The following is a 20,676-nucleotide window of genomic DNA, read 5'->3' on the forward strand; positions in this document are numbered from 1 at the left end:
TAAGAGAATGCACAACGTATACATATTTCAAACACTTGGATAATGCATGATCGTTGTCATGATGTTGCTAAACTGTCGCTACATGGCATCTTTCATCCAATGAAGGGTATCCATTTACAAGTTTCTTAGAAATATAAAGCTATTAAAGTCTTACAGTCTGCCATTACAGCTTAATTCACGTTTTGTGTAACTGTTGTCAAACTGAACTCTCTTACACCATGACACATTGCTAATCTACACAATTTATTATGGACTCGCCAAGCATGGCTTTATTTAGACATTTTGTAGAACAAGCAATGAGGTTTAATGAAAAACCACTACAGTATATAACTTCTGCATCTGGTTTAACCATTTGTTATTAAAATCTCATCTGTTATTAATTTTGTGTATTTACATAGATTTTTTGTAAGCATTAAATTGCACCTGTCAAAATGAATCACAGTACCTGAACGAGGCTAAATGAATGTGTAATCAGTTTCAGGCGGTTATGATCTGGGAAATATAAACATTGGAATGTTGCGACTGTCCAATCAGAATCAAGCATTCCTGAGTGCTGTGTAATACTGAGTTTTTAAAGGATGCCATTTCCAAGTAGACGTGGGAGTTGTTACTGAGAATTGAAGTTTAGAAAAAATGCAGAGTGTCCTTAAGCCAAAAGACACAGACAGTTGTTTCTTTTATGCATGTGTTTTTACAGAAAAGTGGTTCTGTTTATACGGTTTATAAAGTTGTACTTTATACCGTTCTATATACTGTAAACTGCGTGGGTTAAATTTCGGAAAAACTAGTTCAAACGAAATCAAAACATTACAGAAAATTAGCTGTTGGTAACTGTATGCACTGCATAAATATAGTTTGTAGCAAACCTTACAACATTTTGGATCAACTATTTATATTTTGAAAACAGTTTGTTTCATGTTACCTTAAAGTCATGAGAGATCCCTTCTTAAAGGAGTTAACATTTTGTAAATACAATGTATTGTGATTTTCAAAAGAAATGTCAGAATAACATCAACCTGTTCATTTCATATTACTTCAAGAAAATGACAGTAAGCTTTTTAGAGTAAATCAGTAATTATGCTTCTCATGCAGAACTGTACAGTAGTAGTGTTAACAAAACCTCATTCCCCAGATATATTAATATAATCACAAAAGCTTTGTAGCTACTCTTCATTAACAAAACACAAACTATATTGTCAAGGTTCATTACCAGCTAACTTAGTAAGTGTACAGATAATAAAATCATGTGAAGACATTTATATTTGGCCTAGATTGGAAAGATGATCTTTTCCAATAAGATTCGAGGGCTGAATTGCTTTCATTTGGACACACCAGGGTCTCATACCTCTTTTGGTAAAGATGTCAGTCGATTTCTATCACAGTTGAAGTTGGACAGTTTCTTTAGCTTTCCGATACTTCTTGGCAGGTTCTGAGGGAAAAATACATTCCTACATCAATACCTCTACTGTCAAAGAAAAAATCATCCTTTCTAACAATTTGAAGCTACCCTGCAATACATAATTTTATCACTTAAAACTCAACTTTGAACATCATTAGTCTCAGTGTTTCAGAAGTTTCAGACACATAACTGCCTTTTTTACACAATGCAATGAACTGTGAACTGTGCATTTGCAGCACTAATTTTTTTAGCGCTGATGTTAACAGGTTAAAGATAATTAACACTTCACATGTGAGCATCACAGAAGTAGAGCTGAAGCAGCAGTGCTGCAATCATTTCAGCTGAGTCTATCTAGCATCCATGCATATCTATAGTGGGGTTTCTCCCTTTCAAAATTTGCAAAAAAGGAAAACAAACAAATGCGAATTAGGTGTGTTTCCATCAAGTTGTTTGAGCACATGACTGTGATATTGGTAACCTAGTAATCAACAGTAAATAAAACAAGAAAATTGAGACAGGACTGCATTTATTTACGATTGGGCAAGTTATAAATGTACTGCCTGTGCAGCTCATAATTGCCAAACTGAATGCTGTGCACAGACGTCAAGCCCAATATATGGTGAAGACAATGACAGTTGATACAGCTAAACAATCAGTCACGTGGGTCTAATGTTCGCTATGTCGCTATGGCAAATGTGTTTCATTTTCCCATTTTTCGCATTTACCATTTTTCGCATAAGTCAAAAAACAACTCAAACGAGCGTAAAAACTTTTATTCAATTAAATTTGACATTTCGATCACTCATTTCTTATGCAATACTTCAAAATGCGCTTGAAATCACGATGATGGGAACCCAGCTAATGACTCGAACTACTGATCTACTCGTTCAACTGTGATGATGTGATTGGTTACATGTTCGTGACATACGAAACGGAGATGATTTCAAACCGTCAAATTCTGATATTACTGCATGATTTCCCCATTATAGAGAACATTTTATAATTTTTTTTAACATTTTTTAGTTAATTATTTAAAACTGCAATCTGTAACTGGTTAAAAATAAACATAAATTAGCCCTTGAGGTACAGCAAGTGCCAAGTACATAAAAAGTGTATCAAAATCCCTTTGTCTTACCCGGATTGACAACAGTAAACTGAGACTATTAATTTATAATTCCAGCTGTCAGGTACGATTTTGTGGGTAATGTCAGCTAGACATCATTTAACTATAACCCATGTAAAGAAAATTACTCTGCAAGTTACCAGTAATTTTATATATTTGGTAAAGTGCAGGGCCTGTTTCAGATTACAGATTTACACTTTATGCTTTAAAACAATAATAATTGAATATCAAACAAACTGTATTTGGACATGATCCAACTTTTGGTTAGGGTTGCAATCTTCATATAAAATAAATATACAGTTGATTTTCTGTAGGTTAAGCACCTTCTTTAACTAGCAATTTGCGGTAACAATACACAAGCTTGATTTTCTTACCATACTAAATTTCTACAACTTTCCATGCTTAATAAATAGTTAATAAAGAAATAAAGGCAGTGATTGGTGCACTTGGGTGATTTGCATGTCATGGAAACTTACCACAAGCTGGTTTTCAGTAAGCACCAGTTCAGTGAGGCTTTCACAGTCACCTATGCTCTCAGGCAGCTGGACTAAGCGATTTTGATCTGCTTTCAATATCGAAAGCCGCCTTAATTTTCCTAAAGGAGAACATTAAGATCATAGTGTAAAAATCCCATCCTAGTGTAAAACATCGCACACTTCAGCTTAACACTGCTATGAAATAACAAAATCAGATCAGTTGTGCTGTTAAACTAAACTCTTAAACTATGGTTTATTTGATGCAAAACATAGGCTAAGACTTATTTTGCTTTACTCTCTTTTAATAGGATCATTATCCTGTTTCTGCAGGTAAACACAAACAGACCCTGCTGTAGGATGTTAGATGCATAAACACTGACCTATGCTCTCTGGGAGCATGTCAATGAGGTTCTGGGACATCAGGAGGTCAGAAAGGGCAAGGAGGTTTCCCATCTCATCTGGAAGGTGCTCCAATTTGTTCTCCGATACATCCAGACATGTAAGGCTTCTCATGCTACCTAGTTCCTGAGGAAAAGACATCACACAGGTGCACACATGAATGCAGAGATGCAACAGCACAACTTTTTTTTGCAAACGCCTTAAGGATAAAGGGAAAGTTATAGCATTTGATTATAACAAATAACAGCTTCATTAAAAATAATGTTGAATGGCTATATTCATGAAGGAGAGATGTACGCGTGTTTGTTTTAGCAATAAAAACAATAAAAAGACAGAGACAGAAGAGAGACAAATAAAAAGCTAACAAGTACATGTGTTCAACAAGCTAATGTAGGACAGTGGTTTTCAGATTTTTTTTAAAGCGCGACCCTTTAAAAAAAATGACTGCGCAAACCATAACACGCTGGAAAGCTCGTGGACTGAAACAAGAAAGCGGTGTCTGAAATCACAACTAGTTGATTCATATGTTCTAAATAGTGGCGAAAACCTTTATGCTACTGAAGCGAGTAATTATTTTTCTTAAATCATCCTGACAACAAGAACAAGGATGGTCCAGGACCCATGTGAGAGATGTAAGTTTTCATTTCCTATACTGTTTTTTGTTTGTCTATTTTAATTGCTAAATGCCTGTGCTAAATTTTGGGAAAAACTTTTTTAAACTACATTTTTTCTGTAGAAAATGTGAGAGGTGCTTAAGCCTCCAAATAAAACAAGCAATTCACTTTGATGATAATGACAACCCTCACTGCTTGGAGTCAGAATACGGTATATGAGGAATGGAGAAAATGTTGCTGACAGTTTTCTAAAAATGACATCAACAGAACATTTCAGAAATACTTTACCGGTGGTATTTCAGACAGCTGGTTCCCATCCAGCCAGAGGTCCTTTAGGCTGACAAGATAACCGATTGTCTCGGGCTGCAAGAAAACAGGTTTGACAGGCTTCAGATGGAGAAGTAAGTATGCAGTGGGAGACTGTTACCACTGTGCACGAGAATGCACACCAATGTTAAACGTTTGTGAACCGGTGCAAGCTGTTAGTAAATCTGGCCCTTAAAGATGCATCTTTTGCCTCTATATCACCATATCTGCTTACTTTACAAACTTTAACTCCTTGTTTATTTCCGTGCAATTAAAAAAACTTATAAATCATTATCAGCAGCAAACCGTTGTTAATGAGGATAAGGAAAATACATAAACATAAAAAAAATTATTTTAAACGTACTTACTTAAAACTTTTTATTTCAAATTTTGGTTTTCATCTTTAAGAATAAATCACTAAATGTTAGATACTAAAGCCTCATGTACAGTAGCCAGCTCCTAATTATGGTTATTAGCCGGCCTGGATATGGGGGGAAGGAGTCCACCTCGCTGGTGAAATTTTATAAATGGTGGAATTGAAAAGGAATTATAATTTAAACAAGTTAATAACAGTTAAAAATGACTCACCATTATGATATATTATTGCAACTATTATTTTATAATACTTCACAGTCACAATGGCACTTTATGACTGATGCATTGGTTTCATTTCAGACTTTTCCTCTGATTTATAATATCTATAAAAATTTTCACACTCTACAACAGGGATGGGCAACTTCGGTCCTGGAGGGCCGGTGTCCTGCAGAGTTTAGCTCCAACTTGCCTCAGCACACCTGCCTAAATGTTTCTAGTATGCCTAGTGAGGCTTTAATTGGCTGCTTCAGGTGTGTTTAATTATGGTTGAAGCTAAACTCTGAAGGACACTGGCCCTCCAGGACCGAAGTTGCCCATCCCTGCTCTACAAAATGTTTCTTTAACCTGAGAACAAAGAACCCCCCCCCCCCCCCCATTTAAATTAGAGTCCCCCTTGTGAGTTTCTGCCATTTCTAGCCCTGTTTTTTAGTCATTTTAAGAGCAGGTCATAAATATCTTAGCACTTACCAAAGTATACAGTTCATTGTTTCCTACATCAAGTTCTTCAAGTTTCTGAAGTTGAGACAGAGACCTGATTGGATCAAAGCAGAAGAAATATGTTTTGGTTTCCTTTCTAGAACACATTAAAATACACATGAAAGCGCACAAAAAATGTTTGTAAGGTGTACACTTACTCTGGTAAATAAGTCAGCGCATTCTCTCTGAGTTCCAGTGATATCAAGTTACAGAGGCTAGGTGAAAAAAAAACATTGCACAATCATAAGTCAAAATGTTCCCCACCATTCATAAATTGAAGATCACTTGACAGAAATGTTTACAGCGATCTTAGAAACTACTTGATCTGAAGGTGTATGCTTAAATGTTTAAAACTTGGACTGAACAATGAAGAACACCTGATGGGATGGGAACTCATCAGAAACTGATTGATAAAACGTTAAGCGTACATTTTAGGCAAAAATGGCTAGCTTAAAGATGCTCAAATGTAAGAGCTAGGGGACACTGGGGAGTCTTGTAAGAGAGGGTTAGCTGTGCCAATGTCAATTTGACAAAATAAGAAGAGCTGAGGTGTCTCTGTATGCAAACAAAAAATTTGTTGTGTTCACATAAGACCATTTTTTTCCATTGTTTGACAGATCTAGCACTAACAACCGCTTGTTTGTGTTACTTATGCCAGGGCTTAAATTACAAAATCCCTGGTAGCCTTTCGGACAGGCACCGAAATAAATGCAAGTAGCCCAAATAAAAAAATACATTACTTGTAATGTAGAATATTGAGATAAATCATCTATCAAAACACAAATGACACACATAAAATAATCAAATTACATATATTTGCTTCTAACTGAACTGGAATTTCTATAAACTTTTTATTCTGAATCTGAAATATTAACTGAAGTCACAGATAAGAAAATGCCACTCGATGTTGAGGGTATAGCACAAGGTTTCTCATGTACTTTTCTCCACGGGCCAAATTTTGCCAATACAAAGCCTATAGGGCCACGCTGGCAAAGTTTGGTCATCTGCATTTTTTCTGGATCCAATTCGGGCTTGTATTTTTGCTATGGGAACCGATCTTCCAAATACGGTAAGGAGCATTTCATTTCCATCAAACGTTTGAGGTATTTGGGAAAACACAACGCACTGGATAGCTGGCCAATCGGATCACACCTAGCTTTTCAGAATGATAAGCTTTGTACAAAGCAACATGTTTCAGAAAGGCGGGCCAAAGATGATGTATGGTAGGCTACTTGGAAATAATGTGTTTTTGAACCATAAACCGTGTAAATACATTGCATAACAACAAATACACAAAATCATTTTCTTTTTAGCAATGTCATAGGGGCTATTAAAGTCAGCAGTGACATTCTGCCTCTCCCCGTCCCCTGATGCTTTACCGAGTCAGATTCAACCATAGACAGGAAACAGGAAATCTTTCTTTTCCTTTATTCAGGCATTTAGCCTGAGGTTCTAGAGCAGGGGTGTCAAACTCAACAACAGCATTACATTTGCTCTCGATGGGCCAGTTGTATTTGTAAGACTGTATGAATGCATTAACTCATTTATTACATTGCATAATGTCCTCTGCAATCAATTACTACTGGTTTTAGTAATAATTCAATTAATGAAAGTAGAAGCCTGGGACAAAAAAAGTGTATTTAAGTGTTTATTATTATACAAATCATTTAAAAAAATTATTGTGGTCACACAGATTTCTCTGATCCTTCATTGCAGAGGTAATAAAATGAGATGCATTTTCCGATACCAAAACAGGGTCTTTCCTGCGTAAAAATTGGTCTTCGGTGTTCATAGACACAGAGTAAAATAATACCCAATTCATGTGATCAGAGAGGCCAAAGTGCTCTGAAATATTTTATATGTAAACATCAATATTTAAGCCAAAGTATGGTTAGAAAAACTATAATCTTTCAGAAGAGTTTTACTCCCTCCTTCACATTATAGGTCATACATTTATCAGACACAGATACCAGTCACTCTCACTGTCATCATTTCTTGCCCTCTTTGCAAAAAAGCTGTGAATTTTTTTACCTGGCTTAAGTTGGAGCGAGTGATTGACAGACGTTTCATGATTTCAGAGTCGGACAGATCAGTAGTTTCAATTAAATGAATCGGTTCAAATGACTCATTACTTAGTTTGCGAATCGGACAAAAGCATTGTGTGCTAATCCCAGCTGGACATCACAAAACATTTCATCACTGGATAGGATTTAGTCTTTCGACCTTTCCCCATTATAAAAAATTTATAATAATATAATAGTTCGTAAGTCACATAAAATAAGGGGGCGGGCCGGAAAGGTTTAACCCAAAAGGCTTCCCAGCAAAACGTCAAACTCTATCCAGAGGCTGGTTATCATCCCACAATGGATTCTGGTGCTGTCACTTGTAATGAATAATGGCACACACGTACATGGCCATCCATGTAATGTTAAAGAAAACAGGACTCGTTGGTTCTGGGGATCTTTTTTCACTGCCTCAAGGTCCACTTCTGACAATCACATTACTATTGTTGGTGCTTTCAACTTTTTGCAGGCAGAACCATATGCTGCAAAGACTGATGCACTGTGTGTTGTGACACATACCTCCCATAAAGTCATTAAAATTTTGTGTGACTTGGCACAGTACACTTTCTGTTGGCTCGTACCATTCGGGATAGCCTTTGTTCCCCCTGTGCATTTACTAGCATGGATTGTCCCTCTTGGGACTACTGTTGGTAAGTTCTCACCACTTCTGGCATGGAAGCCAGAAGCCTTAGAGATACTGCACTTGCCATCACTTGCACTTGCCATGTCGCCTAGCCATCATCATTTGGCTATGATCAAATGCCCATTGATTACGATAACTGATTGTGTGCTTGCAATCTTATTTACTGGTCCTAATGTCCAAAAATCATCAATGTAAACTACCTTGAAGTGTAACATGAAGCTAACTAAAAATGCACCGAATGTTTGGGAACTAAAATTATTCGGACGAATAAAGCAAAAACCAAATTTTCGGTGTTTGGCCGAAAAAGTGAAAAGACGGAATAAATTTTACAGAACAATTTCTTTGATGACACTCACTTATGATCCTGTGAATGCACCAGTATAAAGAGTGAAAGACTGTTTAGGGCTTCACTTCATGTCATACATGAGAAGAGGAACGAAGAGCAACAACAGTAGGTAATAAAAACTTCCTAGAACAAGTAAAGTCTTACATTGACAAACACGCTCATATTAAATGACAAAAAAAAAATTAACAATAAGCTTTTTGATTGCATATCCACTGCTTAACATAAGTTATGTTAGTGCATTAGTGCTGCCTTTTGTTGCATAAGAACCCATGCAAGATTCCTAAGGCAGAGAAATGAATAGGTATTTTGCATTTTGTACAGCAATAAAAGATTGGATTAATATCCATTTAGCCAAGACTCATTTGTGGTCGAATGCAAATGGAACAGTTAAAAAAATTTGTAGTTATCAGAAAAGAGACCAGGGGCCTCATTTATCAAACGTGCGTACGCACAGAAGTGTGCGTAAAGTGTGCGTAGGAACAGTTTTACGCAAAGTGTGGAATTTATCAAATTGCACTTATACGTAGAAATGTGTGTAAATATACGCACACCTCTGAGTATGCGTACGCACAGCATCTAGTGGTAGAATAGCGATACTACATAGGACCCTGTTCCAGTGAGTAAAGAAGTGTCTATTTTTTATCCACAAGCAGGTGTTAAAAATTATCAATGTCAGTATGGTAACAGCAAATAAGTATAATGATTTATTTGTGATATGTATCTGTGAAAGCTCTACATGTGATTTGTATAAATTAAGTCTCCGACAAATGCTTGACACAGCGCAATGGATTATCTTGCGTTATTGGAAGACTTGGCAAATAATCCATTCCGCCGGTAGCGCGTTTTCAAAGATCGCGGCAATGATGCTGGTTATATATGCTGCTGTCCAAGGTGGAAAGTTGTCTGTCCTCCTCCAGTTGCACTCGTTTCACGTCGGTGTGCTGTGACGCGTTTTTTTTTTTGCTGTTAATTTAATGTCAACCCACTTTTTTTATTTCTGGAAGTGTTCTCTCCTCATATTCAACGGAATTAAACTCACTGGTAACATGTTCACATGTAGATTTGCTTTCTTTTGTTAGTCATTCCTCCCGCACTAACTAAACCAAACAGGATGTGTTATTAGGATTTAACCTCATCCACCAGTAACTCAATTTCTGTGGGAAAAAGCACAACCACGTGACTTATAACGGGAGGTGTTGTCACCATATATGGTTCATCGGAGGCGTTTCGGAATGCAAATGACCATGAACGTGCACTAGCATGGTGCTTAAGAACAAGTGGGATTTATCATCAAGGATTACTTACTGATGTGCGTACGAACCCCATGCGCACGTTTGATAAATCCCGATTTTTTTGTACTTAGGCACATTCTAAATTTCATTCGTAGGTACAAATATAGAACATTTTCTACGCACTGTTGATAAATGAGGCCCCAGGTGTAAAGCCTATAATCTCTGCTGAAATGAAAAAAAAAATTAATTGTTAAATAATGTGAAATATAGTAAAAAAGGAAATTCTGAACATGTAACTTATGCAATGGTGAGAAAATCAGCAAAATTATTTGGAGAAAAAAATTGAATTTGTTATTCGGCCTTCAGCGGAGAGTTTTTTTTTTAGGCTTCAGCCAAAGTTTTTTTTTTAGGCTTCAGCCAAAATGTTTCCTTTCGGTGCAACCTAAAGCTAACAAACATTTTTTGGAAAAACATATGCAACTTTCCGTAATATATTTATAAGACAAACAACATTACTTGCATATCTGTCTAATGATGGAGGGCCCAGGCGAGCAGATCAGAACAGCTTTGGCACTTGCAATGTGTTGCTATAAATTGTCATTATTGGAATATTATGCTATGGATTGTGAGTGAGGTGTCATGCCTAAGGAAAGTCATCCACAAATTGCTTGACCAAGCAGAAAAATGTTGCTGAAAAACTAAGTAAAATGTTTATTTTACATATATTTATACCACAGGCCTGTTAAATGCTTTATTTTGATAGGTTGAGAAATGTTGCACGAGTGTTTATTATTTTTCGATAAAACACACACCTAACCTGTCAAATGTCTTAAAATAACCACCAGAGCAATGTTTGTGGTAACCGTGGTATAAGCGGAATAATTAACTCCGGTCCTTTGAATTATTCTAAAATAATGCACACCGTGGCATCGAGCCGCATCACCATCAAAATGTATAGTTTCAAACTTTCTCAAGCAAAACCTACTTTTTTATATTCCACTGAAAACATTTGACACAATGACCTGGAAAACAAGCCCTCCATCAGCCTGCACGTAGCAGCTTGAAAGCAGATATGCCAAATTGTTCAGATCTTTATGTATGATTATATTCTGTATAAGGGGGTTGGTTACTATCTGAGGTTGTGCTGTTTTTGTTGATGTTGTAATGTCAAAAGTTCACATCTGTGTTTTGTATTGGTATTAGTTGAGCAGATGTTCATTAGTGATATTACATGGGGGTCTTCGTTGGGTTTTTTAGTATTGAGGTAATGAGAATTTAAAGAAATTCTTTGTGCAAAACACAATCATCTTAAAAACTTGCATTAAGTTTAAAGAGCCAGGAAGATGACAATTTTAAGCATCCTATCACTGTTTATAAGTCCCGTGCAACAGGTTTAAATGCATGCAAGGTCAAAAAACACTGTTATTATGTCAAAATATAAATTTAAAATTACCCCATTTCTCAGAGATCCCCAAACGATTTGTGTGAAGCCGTTCAAAGACTCAGTCTGCCTAAACCCCACTTTTCAGTAGCCTTCTCTGCTCTGATTGGTCAACTGACAGAGTCTCTGCATAGACCACAGATCACTGGCACAGACCAACAATAGTGCAATGTATGTATTGACCTAGTACTAACATGATTTACTGAGAAGACATTATCGACATCAATACATATCATTCATCATTAATCCAAGCAATAACAACGACAATAGAAACTAACATTTTACACTCATTTAAGCAACTATGTAAACTAACCGGGTCATAGCAAAACCGTAAGTCAGCATGCGTTAGGCGTTTGCTAACGTGACTCTCTGACAGCAAATTAAGAGTTTAAACAACGACATCATTCATCATTAATTCAAGCTATAAAAACGACGATAGAAACTTACATTTTACACTCATTTAAGCATTTACGTAAACTAACCGGGTCATAGCAAAACCCTTAGTGAGCATGAGTTACGTTAACCGCTTACTATCGTGGCTCTGACAGTATATAGAGTTTAAACAACGACATCCTTCATCATTAATACAAGCAATAAAAACAACGATAGACATTTTACACTCATTTAAGCAAGTATGTGGCTATAATCATACTTACAGGTTGTGGTTAGGAGACGCATGTTGTTCCAAATAAAGTGGGTACTGAACCATCTTTCATTGCCAAACGTCTAAATCCCTCCTTTAAAAATGTATTTTAACCACTGATTCTTCACAGCCAGACATTTAGTATATCCCTCCTTGAAAAAGTCTCCTTTGGTAGTGAAAACAACACAAACTGAAAACACATTGGTGAGCTGATGTTTACACACACTAACTAGCTGTGGGAAGGTCATAGTTTTCGTTTCTCCCACGGGCAAGGCTGTAGGCGGAAAATTTGTATCTCGTGTGACGTGGAAGCGTTTGTGTGATGTGGAAAAGTCAGGCAGGTAAATTCAATCCATATAACGACTCGTTTTAGCGATTGAGAGTCGACTCCCTGCTTTAAAAGCCAATAACTTTATAATCGTGCACTTTTTGGTTCAACCACTTTGCACATTGTTGACATTGATGGACAGCTACATGACACACTGCAATACAGGTCAGTTTCGATTTTGGATCTGTGTGGCTCTTTAAAGTAATATAGACATTAAGTTATTAAAGCAATCACAAAGTCTTTACCGGTCACCTGCAATGTTCAATAGCAAACAAATATTATTTTGATAATTCCAGATATTCAACAATTGTTCAACTAATTTAATTGATTGTTTAGAAATTAACTAACTAACCAGTGCATATTGAGAACATTTTTCAAGATAAACTTGAAAAGTTCCATCTATTGCACTGTGAAAATATCCATGGAAAAAGAAATTACACTGGAAATAAAGAGAGCTGTGAAATCACAATGCAAAAGAAAAAAATACACAGACATTTCCCAGACCAAGATACTAAGGAGACGAGGATTGGATGTGATATCAAGATATACTGGAACTATGGCTGGCCTAAACCACTTACATGCACACTGGACTGTTTTTAAGATATTGTGGCCCCAGAGAGAAACTTCAACACAGAGCATTCACCAGCTTAAGAAATCTTAAGACACACAAACAACAAACTGTTGATCTCACTGCTAAGGGGAGCATGACTGGTAAAATGATCTAGAAATAGGAATGCATCTTTAGAAACGATAGATCAAATGGGGCATTAGATTGTTTCAAATAATACTTGTGGTTTTAATGATTTTTAATCTTATCAATCAGTTAGTCAAATGCTGTATACATCACAAATGTCCAACAAACCCAACATCGAGGAGAAATGCATCACAGGGCAGACACACAAAACCATCTCCCACAAAACAAACCAACAGAGACGCCAAAAAAAATCTAAATCAATATGCCTTTGAATCAGAATCTTCAGACTTGTACATACAGGTTTGATTCGGTGAACAAGTGTTCTGTTGTTAATTTTTTAAGAAAATATCCTACTACTGCAACTAATATAATAGTAAAGGTTTAACATTAATAAAAACTTTATAAAATTACTTATTACTTACAAAAATGTCATTTAGACATTTTAATACAATCTGAAAAGACCCAGACATTTCTGAATGTCCAGACAAAAAGATAAAAAAATAATCATACAAGAATGTTAGAAGAATGTAAATTATATAATATACCCATCTTAATTATATCTGCATGAGTTGCATTTGAATTAATTAATTATTGATCAATCAATCTAACAAATCGAATATTAAAAGACAAATAACAGATGAATTGTAGCAAAAACAATTTCTTTAGATTTAGATGCAAAATAAGGAAATGAAGCACTTACTTTCCAATGTTGTCTGGGAGTGCTTGCAAAGAAATGTCATTGATGGAAAGGTATGTTAAATTCCTCAATTCGGAAAAACTTTCTGGCAATCTGAAACAGCACAAATGTGAATTAAATTAACAGCAAACAGAGGATGAAAGACACTGCACAATTCATATAAATATGACTGTATTAGGGCTGTACCAAAATATTAAATTATTCAAATAATCGTTTGGTGGGTTCACATTCAATTTTCAAATTTGAGATTTGAATATTCTTTCGCTGAGAGACAACAGCAAACACCACAAAAAGATCACGCTCATGATGTGTGGCCAGAGGCTGTAATGCTCTGAATTAACACTAATAATGTTGTAAATAACATTCACAAAATTTGCTTCACAAGACATAAATATTGGATATATCAATACAAAAGTATAAATATTACAGCAAACCGACATGCATGTCAAATATGACAATCATCACCAACTCAAATAAAAAATGCAATACTTAAAAAAAGACAAATAATTGCAATCCCTATAAGAATGAGAGATTAATTGCATTTACCAGTAGCAAGAAAACAGAACAGAAGGCAAGCACTGCACCATGAAAACAACTATTATAAAACTGGGCCAAAGTGCATCCAATACAAATCCTAATGGATGACCTGGCAAGAGCGACACAACTATTAGGATACCGCCAATTAACCACAGAGAATCAACTAACGCATTTGTGATGTACTATATCATAAAGACTTGTTAAAGAACCACTTAGTCCCAACGCACAATATACTAAAGAAAAAAAAATGGAAAGGAAAAATGCTTGTTACTAGAAAAGTTATGCTATATACGGAAACCAACTACTTAAAACTGCTAGTTTAAGCTAGTTATTTACTCCTCAGCACTTACTTTCATCAGTGTTGTGTAAATAGGACTACAAACAGTGTTCGCAACTCATTTAACATCCATATAACTTCCAGCTGAGCAAATATTTATGAAGGCTTTAAGTCAGGAGTTTAACAGAAGTATAATAGCATAAAAGCTGAAATGCACAACAATTACCTTGTCAAAGGATTTCCACTAAAATCTGCTACCTGGAGGGTTTTACAATATGAAATGCTTTCAGGAAGTTCAATAATATCTGTGAAAAAAGAAAACAATAAAATTCATGCATAACAAATATAAAACTTACTGACAGTGATCTAGTCAGCTGCCTACATTAACAACATTGGCATAAAGACTCCTATGCTATTCATCCCATGCATTCCTCCAACTTATGCTATGAACATTATCATGCTATGATTTTTAAGGGTCTTAAACAGAGACAATATTTCAATAATGTATGTGCTATAATGATGTTCATTATATAAGTTCATTGCAAATATAATGTTCGACTCCATAACAGAGAAACAAGACATTTAAAGCCCTCAGTGAAAGTCTGGTTTCAAAATTACCACTTCGTCAAAAATAGCATAGCTACATAAAAATAGCAGAAACGAAAACTCAACTCTCATTCTGGGTGTGGATACACTGGGAATTTCTGTGGATGATGCCGAAATGTCGCAGATAATTGCTAAGTATTGAAAAACAGCTGCAGCGATATGTCGGGTGAATGATGGGAAAGGCCAACTTACAGACACTTAAACTAATTAAACAGCGGTCTGACAAATCAAAGGGCCAAATGGAGAAAATTATCTCTTACCGTTTCGAGAGACGTCCAACTCTACAAGTTGATTAAAGTTAGCTATGTCCCCTGGCAGCCGTTGGATCTCATTGTCACTCAGGCTGAGCTTTCGCAGTTTCGTCAAATTGAAAAATGGCTGCAAGAGAACAAGCAACACCAATTATGTTAAAGTGAAAAGTGACATGATACTCGAAATGTGACCTTTACATTTAACACATCCCAGTGAGTAGTGATGAACACACACACATACACACACAGTGCAATAAGCGGCTATCACTGCAGTACACAGTGAGCAATTAGGGGTTTAGGTGCCTCGCTCAAGGCAACTTTTGGGTCACAAGCCCAACTCTAGGCTACAACGATGCCAAACCGATCTGGAATAGTCCTGCTCAATCAATACATGGTCTCTAGCAACAAAAAGTGCAATAAAACTTTATTATGCATAATAAAAGATTCATGTTTTAGATATGTTACAGTATAACCTTAAACCTTTGCTGCTGTAATGAAAACCAGTCCCAGTCCCACTCCCTGTTTTATAACAGAGCATAAGGGCACACTCACACTATCCAAACCAAACCACGCCTAGGCGTGTTTGTCCCCCAAAGCCTGGTTCGTTTGACTAGTGTGATCGCTCTGTACTGTGCCCGGGCACGGTTTGGTTAATCGCGCCCTGGCTAGCTTGCAGAGGTGGGCTCGAGCGCGGTTCACTTGGGCTCAGGCACGGAGCGAGAAACATCAAAAACCACTCATGTTCATCTGCCTTCGTAAAACCTTCTGATGCAAGCAGCTTCAGGGTTACGTGAATGTCTGAGCTGCACATGCAACAGATCAACTAAGCAAATATGATAGACATGTGAGAGGAATGTGTGTCATCACGCACCAAATGACTCAGAATAAAAAACACAGATGAGCTCCAGTGTTAAGAGAGCGCTTTACTTCCTGTTTTCTTCAAAACAATTGCATCCTAATGAGGAAAGTGTGCCTGAGCTTCTGGCGGAGTAGAGAGAGGGGACAATCGCACTGGGGCACGGTTTGGTTGGGTAGGGGATATGTGAGTGCACCTTTGTCAATCAGTAATCCACATTATTCATGCACTCGTGTAGTGTGTTTGTATGTTTGTTTTTAAACCAGCTTCTGTGGTTATTTTTTGCAAGAAAAAACAAACTACATTCAATTTTAAAATATATATATCTGGCATTTTATTTATCCTTAAAACTTGCAGTGTTGTTGGTGCACTACTTGCCATACAAGAAACACTGCGCAAAGGACCTAGAAACAGAACCAAAGCCAGACGGACTGTTCCAATTCACCATCAGAGAACAACAGAATAACAAAAACTAGTTAAAAAAGGCCACCAATTAGCAACATCCAGTGAACTGGCAAAAGCAACTCAGTGTAGAGCATTTTGTGATGTAATCTGCTATTCACGTCTATCTGCATGACCTACTTCAGTTCCTCCCACCTCTTGCTGGCACCACGGCTGACAATGAGAAAAAAAACCTACATTTGACGCACCTCATAAAACAACATAGATAACAGAAATAAAACAACATGTCTGCAGTTTCTGGTGTTCTTTGAACAGAAGTTCTGTACTTCCTTTATATGTTCAGATAAAAAAAAAGATTGACAGGTGAACAGATAGACACCTAGTCAGCATTATCAATAACCAGTCAATAACCTATAGCTGCGGTCTGTAACTTTTTTGGTTAAAAATAAACAAAAATTAAGTTATTTAGCAGGTGCAACAATTCTGTGTTCTCATTTACAACTGTAAGTTTTTGATAATGATTCAAACTTTGAGCTGTCAGTATGATTTCACGAATAGTGTCACACAGTTTGACTTCATACCAACGATTGCAAGCAATTTTATGTTTCAAACAGGGATAACAATAGATGTAATTATAGGAAAGGTCAAGGACTGTAGCTTCTTGGAATACCAGATGAGGAGACTGTAATACATGACAGGCATCACTGAAATGTGTTTTGTGATAATGACACCTGTCTTTGTGACAGTCCTTTTCTGCAGTGCACAATTGCTCTGCCAGTGTCTAGTATCAGGTGTGCATTTATGTACATAAAGGTTATTAAAATCAATCCAATGTATAAGCTTGACAGCAGAATTGCCCTGCCATACATAAAGAAAAAAAGCTTTTCAATCCCTTCAACATTTCTTTTTATACAAAATACGGCGACAGAAACTAAACATATTTTCTCTTATCACTTAATTTTATATTGGCAGGAAGTATGGCAGGAAAGGGACTATTTTATTCAAGAAAGTTTAGTAGTAGTGGCAGTGCAGTAGTAGTTTAGTGGTAACATTCAAGCAACTAAAAACCCCAAACATCACCTTAACTTTATTCCAGATCATTTCAGCACCATTGCACATCAATCACTTGTCATTTACATATGGTGTGCTTTTATCCATTGCCTAGCTGAATATTATCTGGATTTCCTCCCACACAATATAAAAGACTAAATCAATATTTGATTCAGTTTTTCTATTAGTAAGTTAATTTTCCATTTAAACATGGAGGCTATATAATTTCTGAAACTACATCAATCACACTTAGTATTAACTCTCACATCTGTACAGCAATAAAGAAAGAAAGAAAATTTGATTAACGCGAGTCTGTGAGGCACAACCATTCATTTTGAAATTACGTGAATTATCGTCTCGTTGCTAAGAAGAGAAGAAAGCGTATGCTTCTGGAGAATGGTGGACCGCAAGCCATCTGTAGTTATCCAGTTCATTTTCCACAGATCACTGCTGTGTATAGGCAAGAATCTGGTGATGTGATACGTATCCCGATACAAGGGTCGCGGTACGATGCGGTGTGATACTGTAAGTGGGTCGATATACTGGGATATTTCTTATTTTGAGAATAGAATAGGATATAATTTTTAAAAAGCTGTCATCAAAAACACACCACCATATGCAAACCTTAGCAAAAAAACAGACCCATCTTATACTTTAAAAGTTGAACCAGGACCCCTGCAGAACCAAACAAATGCCTTATTTGATAGCTGACCAGGTCGATTCATATTCCACAGCACTAGGACTGCACGATATATCAAAAATGTATCGTCATTGCGATGGGCGTGTATGCGATATGCATAACCAACATATATTTTTCGTGTCCATCATTTGTGTGTTGCATGCTTAGATTGTCCAAATTACACCAATCAGAAGGTGTTTCCCACACATTAACTTTACTTGGGCAGCTCTCCCAGGTATATTAACAACCGCCTATGTATATTTGGCATCAAACTTGTCTTTTTTTGTCCATGATAATGACAGTATGTATGCTGTCCGGTAAGTTTGCTGTGCATTCGCGTGCTCTCTGTTTCTCGATGAATTGGGTGCAAGGCAAAGCAAGCCCAGTGTCACATTGTATCCTTTCATGTTCCTGAACTTGATCATAGTTGTATCCAATAGAGGTCTTCACAGAAGGACACGGGTCTATATTTTGAAAGGTCAGTCAGGTCTGAGTGGGTCCCATTTTAATTACTTCAGGTACTGGGTCTGATTAAACCCGAATCGATCGGAGAGCGGCAGTGAACAGAGCTAGTCAGCGCTAACGCGCTATAGCGCATGTGCAGTCTCAAGCGCCATAAGTTTTCAAGCGTGTATTTTCTAAAACCGGTAGAGCAGTATATGAAGTGTAATGTCGAAAGGGAAGAACATAAAGTGTCTCTAAAAAATGGATAAAAACAAAAAAGTAAACGTGCCACATCCCATCAAGTCTTTAGATTTGGAGGTGTTAAATCCAACTTGTACCATTACACAAAGTTCTTATGCCAACCGCAACACCCAATAAAATTTTCACATTTAAAGTGACTGTTGGAATACCTTAATATTTTCAGATTTCAGACATTTCAGCCATATATTCCTGGCACAAAACAACTTGCATAGTTTATTTAAAACACCTGCTTGACTGCTGATGTTAAAGGTCACATATGGTCAAAAGTGAAATTTTGTGGCTTTTTTCATGATAACTGAGGTCTAGGGGCTATGTAAGTACCATATAAGTTTCAAAACAGTCATTTAAGAGTCAAATTCACACAGCCTGCTTGAAGTAGCTGTGAGTTAAAACGGTTCGTTTGTACTTCCGTGAATTTGCTACATCACCGTGAGACAGTCGCCGCCTTCAGTCTCCACCCCGAGCACTGTCCACCATCCACTGCCCCACCCCCTTGTTGCTAAACAAACTCCATCACACCACGTGAGAAAATGCTGTTAAATTGATGGATGTCAGGAAACTAAATCATTGCAAAGGCTTCTGAAAACATTAATATACGAGAACAATGGCTAATATTCATTTAATTAGAAATTCCTCAATAATTAGTTCAACTTTAGCCGTCTGATCTAAACATTTCACAAGTGACTGCTTCGGTGTGGCAGTTCAGTGCTGGTTTGTCCAGGAATCTACTCATCAAAGATGTTGCAGTCCTTTGTTGGATCCGACCTTAGGCTCTGTTTACACGTACATGGTTATTTTTAAAAACTGAGAGATTTACCTTCGTTTGTGCCCCTCGTTTACACGCAAACGGAGAACTCGCCTCTGAAACCGATTGTTTCTAAGAACTCCGGCCAGAGTGGAGATCTTGAAAATCTTCGGTTGCACGGTTGCATGTAAAGTGAGACAAACGGATGTTTAAGCAGGCAACGTCACAGAGTATGCGCCAGAACTCGCACCTACGTCAAAAGTGCGACCCATGTTTACATGTGACTGCTACTCTGAACGCTTCCAAGATCACATTTCTGTTCGTGCAAACTCGTTTCGTGTGTTTGTATTTGCAAATACAGCTGCTCCATTATGTCGAGGAGCAGAGACGAGTGCTCGGAGGTCAACAATCTTGCGCGTGTTTGACTTCATGCGGCGCTGCAAGAACCGACAAATGGATGATGTCAAAGTACCACGAGAGCGACTCGAAATTAGACCTCTACGTATGATTCCTCAACTCGCTCTCGCGGTACTTTGAAGTCATCGATCACCTACTGCAACAACTCCTCCCTCCAACATGATGAACCAGTTCGCGTCACCACCAGCGCTGCCGGTGATTGGCTTACGTGGGCTTGAGCTTCTCTTGACGGCATATATGCACGGGTACGTGTAAATAAACACTTTTCTGAAAACTGACATGTGTGCACGATATTATTTTTGAAACCGGAGAGGTTGAAATGTCCGTTTATGAAAATAACAGCCCACGTGTAAACATAGCCTTAAATCCACAACCCGTAAGTAAACACATATTAAGCAGGGCTGCACGATAACTTCACGCGATTGTCACGCGAATCTCGTCGTTAGTAGTAAAGCGGCATCACCTGCTCTCAGAACCGGCTGCCGCTTCTGAAAGCAGCTGATGGTGATTTACTACTAATCAATGAACCGGCTTTACTGAAGGGATGCACGAGACAATCGCATGCGAATTATCAGCAGTCCTAACTTTTAAATTACATTATGGAGCCAGAGAAAACTGAAATGATATATTGTAAACAATTATGCAACGCTAACGTGTTTGCTAACTAGATGCTAAA

The 20,676-nt window shown here is 37.1% G+C and overlaps 1 protein-coding gene across 2 annotated transcripts in view; it reads right to left on the reverse strand.

Moving 5' to 3' along the window:
- Positions 1–20,676, reverse strand: part of lrrc1 (leucine rich repeat containing 1) — a 45,241-nt gene that overhangs the window by 11,294 nt on the left and 13,271 nt on the right. For both annotated transcript variants that reach the window (XM_065249318.2, XM_065249325.2), the window contains exons 2-10: positions 15,156–15,273; positions 14,516–14,594; positions 13,479–13,568; positions 5,547–5,603; positions 5,380–5,443; positions 4,300–4,374; positions 3,379–3,523; positions 2,999–3,117; positions 1,346–1,429 (exon numbers count right to left, since the gene is read on the reverse strand). In XM_065249318.2, the coding sequence (XP_065105390.1) occupies positions 1,346–1,429; positions 2,999–3,117; positions 3,379–3,523; positions 4,300–4,374; positions 5,380–5,443; positions 5,547–5,603; positions 13,479–13,568; positions 14,516–14,594; positions 15,156–15,273 (831 nt within the window). The remainder of the gene's footprint in view (positions 1–1,345; positions 1,430–2,998; positions 3,118–3,378; positions 3,524–4,299; positions 4,375–5,379; positions 5,444–5,546; positions 5,604–13,478; positions 13,569–14,515; positions 14,595–15,155; positions 15,274–20,676) is intronic.

The sequence above is a fragment of the Paramisgurnus dabryanus genome, chromosome 20 (assembly GCF_030506205.2).
Source record: "Paramisgurnus dabryanus chromosome 20, PD_genome_1.1, whole genome shotgun sequence".
Classification (NCBI taxonomy): Eukaryota; Metazoa; Chordata; class Actinopteri; order Cypriniformes; family Cobitidae; genus Paramisgurnus; species Paramisgurnus dabryanus.